This window comes from the organism of the source record quoted next, unplaced genomic scaffold (genome assembly GCF_019419815.1).
Source record: "Pyrus x bretschneideri cultivar Hongxiangsu unplaced genomic scaffold, Pyrus_bretschneideri_v1 Contig6, whole genome shotgun sequence".
Taxonomy (NCBI): domain Eukaryota; kingdom Viridiplantae; phylum Streptophyta; class Magnoliopsida; order Rosales; family Rosaceae; genus Pyrus; species Pyrus x bretschneideri.
This window is the reverse complement of record NW_025999798.1, coordinates 2,859,094-2,864,737: the sequence shown is the minus strand read 5'-3', so window position 1 is coordinate 2,864,737 and position 5,644 is coordinate 2,859,094. Positions and strand designations below refer to the sequence as shown.

Sequence of the window (5,644 nt, the reverse complement as noted above, 5' to 3'; positions counted from 1 at the left end):
CAATAGTATACAAGATTAATATAAACAACTAGAGATAAAGTTAGAAAAACTGACAAACTTAGAGATTGAGGCTTGCATAAATGCAATGTCCTAAATACATAATTTCGCCCTTATTCTTGTGCTTGTAGTTCGGTGGGCATCCATCTCCTATGATTTAACAATCTATAATCCGAAGTCAAAGCACTTCAATCTTCAAACTCTGGCGAACTTTATATATTCTGTACTCTTAAAACACGACTCGAAATTTGACACACGAAGCATGAGAGAAATGAAGTAGGGAAACCCTATTTCTCAAGAGTAGAAATTAACTCTAATTTTTCTACCTTAATATGATAGTTTTATAAGTTTATATAGCACCCAAGTACTTCTTGTTAAAGAGATGTAACTTTTCATCTATAAGTATACATTATTTGACAAGGGAATGCACCTAAATAACATAACCTTTCCAAAATATAGTTAACACTATTTTTCTTTTAATTATTAAAATTATATATTATAATATTTTAAAGGGTAAATGACAAAAAACTACCTCAACTATTTGTGTCATGACACTATCGTACCTGATCTTTTAAAGTTGATAATGTCATACCTCATCTTTAGAATTTGGTCCAATATTATATCTCCGTTAGCTTATCCATGAATTTCTCAGTTAAATGCTGATGTGGCTTGATCTGGGGCCCAGTTCCTTGCCTATATGGATTCCACATGGCACCACATCCAATGTTTTCCCGCCAAATGACATCCAGTTGAGATTCCCAATACACGTGGCTTTCTCACAGGACGACACATGGATATTCCATTAGAATTAAAAAATTAATTTAAATTAAAATTGAAAAAAATTAAAAAAAGTAAGGGAAGTTGTAAATTGTGCCTTTCGAATTGGTTTTCCCCTCGGTACACCTAAATCCTGTTGATATAATTCCATTCCTAATTCTAGAAAAACAAGAACCCTAACCCTAGTTCTCGCAACTCCAAATCTTAAACAATCAGATTAGAAATTGATGAAAAACCCAAATCATCTTGTCGACTCGCTTCCCTGACTTCGTTGGTGTTGGAAGGAGGTTTCATATGGGTTCCATTGGCTTTGAAGAAAAATCGAAGGATTCGACATGGGGTGGTACGTGCGCGAGGATCCCACAAAATGATGCCTACCTATCGTAAGCTTTTTTTGTGCTTTTGATGATTCCAAATGCATACTTGACTTATTTTTTGGAATGGGTTGAATGTGGGTTTTGTTTATTCTTGTTTGAAAAGGTGGATTCATGCTTGGTGAATTCAAAATGGTACCTGAGGTGTTGGAATGGGTTAAATGTGGTTTTTGTTTATTCTTGTTTGAAAATGTGGATTTATGCTTTGTTAATTCAAAATGGTTCTTGGGATGTTGGAATGGATTGAATGTGGGTTTTGTTTATTCTTGTAGCATTGTTTATTCTTGTTTGAAAAGGTGGTTTATGCTTTCTTAATTCGAAATGGTTACTGAGTTGTTGGATAATGGGTTTGTTGCTGTGTTGCTTTGTTTATTATTGTGAAGATAAGGTGGTTTGTTGCTTTATTGCATTGTTTATTCTTGTTGAGAAATGGTTAATGTGCTTTGGTTGTTTGCATATAGTTGTGGTTTGTTGCAATGCATTGGTTTTTGTTGTTGGCTTTTAAAATGCAATTAGTTGCATATAGAATGTTGTGCATTAGTTGCATATAGTTGCATATAGAATGGTTTGTTAGTTTAAAATGCAATTGCTTCTGTTTGTTGTTGGCTTTTAATTAGGGTTTGTTTTTGTGAATTTTAGTATATCCACTATTCTCTATTGAATTGTATCATGATGGGGAGATAAGTTATGACATCTACGTTGGGGGAAAAGTGACATATATAGATAACTGTGATAAATCATGTCACTGCCCGTGATAGATGACTTTTTATAGTTTTTTATAACTGTGATAAAGACCTCATATCCACAGGCGGAAGTAATGGAAGTGGTAACTTTTTATAGCTTGCTTGGGACAACCCAATCTGCAATACTATCTTTGTTCCTAGAAAGAAACCCAAGTGCTTGGAAATTAAAACTCAACAGGGAGCTCCTTCTCATTGTTTTAACAGTAAGTAATTAGCACTGAACATATGTAGTTAAATTGTAATTAATCATCCCCTTGAACTTCATCGTTCGGGCTCTTTGTTGTAGGCAATTTTCGGGGGTCTAGTTCAAGGCTGTGTTCAACATTGGTGTATGAACATGAAGGGTCCATATTATGTGCCATTGTTCAAGCCATTTAGGATTGTTTTTGCAACCATTTTTGGTGTCAGTTTATCTGCAAATAGTCTTCGTTATGGAAGGTAATTAATTAGTCTTTGTTGCTTTTGAATTTCCTTTTTTGTTTTGGTATTCTATGAATTATAATCTTGCAGTGTGATGGGAGCAGTGATAACTGGAATGGGGTACTTTATTATAATCTGGGGACAAATCAGAGAAGATGAAATACATGATCAAGATCAACAATGTGTTGATGAGAATCTGGAATCTAGTTCTGAGAGGAAGGTCCCTCTCTTGCAAGAAGAAAATGCATAGATTAATATTAATTCTTAAACGGGAAAATTTACCTAGCACTGGGTGTATCCCTTTCTATGTCTCTCCTCTCACGTGAGAAGGTATGTAAACCTCTTTCTCTGTATCTTTCTTCTCAAGTTACTTGAGGAGAGAGATAGAGAGAGCAAAAGAGTATACACCTCGTGACATGGGACTTCTCCTCGAAAAGACCAGAAAGCTTGAGACAAAAGAAGGCTCCTAGACATTAGAATTGCCAGTCTGCTATGGCCAGTCGTGGATGCGCAGCAAACTCCTCACGTTTGATGCATTAGAATCTGAGCATATTGCGTGGCAACTGAGTGTACAAAAATTCTTGTAGGTTAATACATGATGTGCAGGGATTCAAGATCAATTGTATATGTTTTCTGGTGTCAATGAATTTTTTGCACACGCTTTTAATTTCATACGTAGCAGTTTGGTTTATAGGGGAAAGCACATGTCTTTGAAGATGGATACACAATCATGTGAAATGCAAATGAAAAAATTGGTATGTAAAAAATACCTCCATTTACTCAAACACACTTCAACTGTCAATTACAACATCATTGATATCATTTGGGGTCATCACAAAAGCTTCTGGCCAAGGACAAGGTCCCTGATGGATTGCAACTCAGTTACAACATCACTCATATCCTTTTGGTCTCTCGGGGATTCATCAGAACACGAGATTCCTATTTTAAATATTGAACTCAAACACACTTGGATTTTTTCAGCACTCATGATGCTGCTTTGGTCGGGAGTAATAGGGTCGAATAGTGAATCTGCAATTTCTGCAACTCGTTGTGGCAAATCCATCTTGACAAAATTGTGAAGGTTCAAGCCGTCACTAAACATAGGGTCGGTGTGTCTCTTCCCTGTAAACATCTCTAACAAGAGAATACCAAAGCTGTAGACATCCCCACATGTTGCAATCTTGCTTCCCATGCCATACTTTACAATTCAAACATCACAAAAGAGCAACATGAACTCGTTAGTTAATTAACTTTATTTTTCCAGCCAAGTAAATGAATGATCAAAATGAAAATAGAGAATCACATGAAGATGTTTACCAGGAGCAGCATAACCAACCGTTCTTCGTATTCGAATGGAACTTGTTTGACTTCCCACAACGTTACTGGTCAGGTTTGAGAGAAATCTTGCCAGTCCAAAATCAGAAACAAGTCCAGTCAAGTCGTTTGTCAAAAGAACGTTGCTAGGCTTGAGGTCACAAGGAACAATTGGTGCCTCGCAATGATTATGAAGATAATCCAATGCACAAGCAACATCAATGGCAATGTCTAGCCTCTGCAGAAAACTTAAATTTTTGGGTGTTCCGGCAGTTGGATGCAACCACTCCTCTAAGCTCCTATTGTCCATGAGCTCATAAATTAAAGCCTCGAAATCATTACCAGAAAAGTCCACACTTGAACAAGACGTTACAACCTTGACAAGATTCCGATGTTTGATATTTCTCATCGCCTCACATTTGGCTATGAAACTCTTAGAGGCTCCCTGGCGTAACATGTTAAACACCTTGACTGCAACAAGCTGACGAGTTCCATTGTCAACATCAAGAACTCCTTTATACACGGACCCAAAGCTGCCCATGCCAATCAGATTAGTTGAGGAGAACCCGTCAGTAGCCTTCAAGAGAGTGTTATATGACACTTGTAGAGTTCCCCAAAGCACTTGGACCTGCTCCTTTCCCTTTCGTTCTTGATGAACAAACAAACAGTAATGACAACGCTATAACCATTCCCAGAAAGGCAAACCCAGCTACAAAAGAGATTATTAGTTTCAATCTAGGAGACAATCTGCCCTTATTCTTGCACTTGGGAAGTTGGAGATTACCAATATCAATACAGAGCCCGGTGTTTCCAACAATTGAAGTTGCAGTTGCATTTTTGAAAACACCTTCAATCGGTACTGCTCCCAAAAGTTGATTGAAAGACAAGTTGAGTTTCATCAAGACAACAAAGCCCTCCAGAAAGTGTGGAATGTCACCGGAGAAATTGTTGCGAGAAAGTGTCCTCAATCCCTCTCAATGAACTCAAAGATGAGGGAATGGTCCCGTTGAAGAAGTTGCCTTGAAAGTGTAGGACTTCTAAACTCACACAACCACCAAGACTATTGGGAAGTTCTCCTGATAACATGTTGTCTGAAAAGTCCAATTTGCCTAAACTGCTCAGTTTCCCACTCTCCAATGGAAGAGAACCAGTTAACTGGTTTCTAGACAAGTTGAACAAAATCGATAAGGAGGTGAGACTAAGAACTTCTCGAGGTATTGAGCCACCAAAGTTATTTTGAGAAAGATCCAAATGCAATAGCCTTTGGCATTTCCCTAGATTTGAAGGGATGTCACCATGAAGATTATTTCCTTGCAACTCAAGTTTGGCCAACATTGGTAAAAAGAATCAACCTCTGTAGCATTGCAAGCTTTCCTATGTCAGTTGGGATATTCTCTGTCAAGTGGTTATTCCCCATACCTAATAATTCCAAGTTGACTAAATTGGATATCCCAGATGGGATGTTTCCATAGAGTTGGTATGCTCCAACCCCAAGCACTTTAAGCTTGGTTGAGAGATTGAATAAGGATGTTGGAAGCATCCCTCCAAAATTGTTATCCTGGATAAGAAACAACCTTAACTTCGTGGCATTGCTCAAGCCCGAAACAAAACTCAAGTCACCATCAGTACCGGTTCCAAGGCGGTTTTTAGTGTCTCAAGGTTACAAAGCTTTTGTTGATTTGTGGCATTGGATATTGAAATAGGAATGGACCCGGAAGATTGATTACCGGCAATGTTAAAGCTTTCGAGATTTGGAAAGATTGTAGCCAATTCTCTGGGAATCCCTTGACTTAATCAGTTGTATGAGACGGGAAAAGTAACTGAATTGGAGAGGTTATAAATGGAGCGAGGGACAATACCAGACAACTTATTTAAGCCTAATGAGAAAAATATCAACTTTTTCAACTGACCTAGGGAACTAGGGATGTCACCTGACAAGCGATTGTCGTAAAATGCAAAAACATCAAGTGATGAAATGTTCCCCAGGAATCAGGGATTGCTCCTGACGAAGTGTTGCGT

At 37.8% G+C, this 5,644-nt stretch overlaps 2 protein-coding genes across 2 annotated transcripts; one reads left to right on the top strand and one right to left on the bottom strand.

The window, feature by feature from the left end:
* The first annotated feature begins 1,965 nt into the window (after positions 1–1,965).
* On the top strand, positions 1,966–2,561 carry LOC125471370 (WAT1-related protein At1g60050-like). Its single transcript, XM_048571698.1, has 3 exons — positions 1,966–2,094; positions 2,178–2,329; positions 2,402–2,561. Exons 1-3 carry the CDS (start codon positions 1,966–1,968, stop codon positions 2,559–2,561), a joined length of 441 nt encoding a protein of 146 aa, XP_048427655.1.
* Positions 2,562–3,143: 582 nt separating this feature from the next.
* On the bottom strand, positions 3,144–4,589 carry LOC125471369 (probable LRR receptor-like serine/threonine-protein kinase At3g47570). The gene is made up of 2 exons (XM_048571697.1): positions 3,615–4,589; positions 3,144–3,509 (listed from the first exon to the last, which is right to left on the bottom strand). The coding sequence occupies exons 1-2, from the start codon at positions 4,164–4,166 to the stop codon at positions 3,144–3,146; spliced, it is 918 nt and encodes a 305-aa protein (XP_048427654.1). The 5' UTR covers positions 4,167–4,589.
* Positions 4,590–5,644: the final 1,055 nt, after the last annotated feature.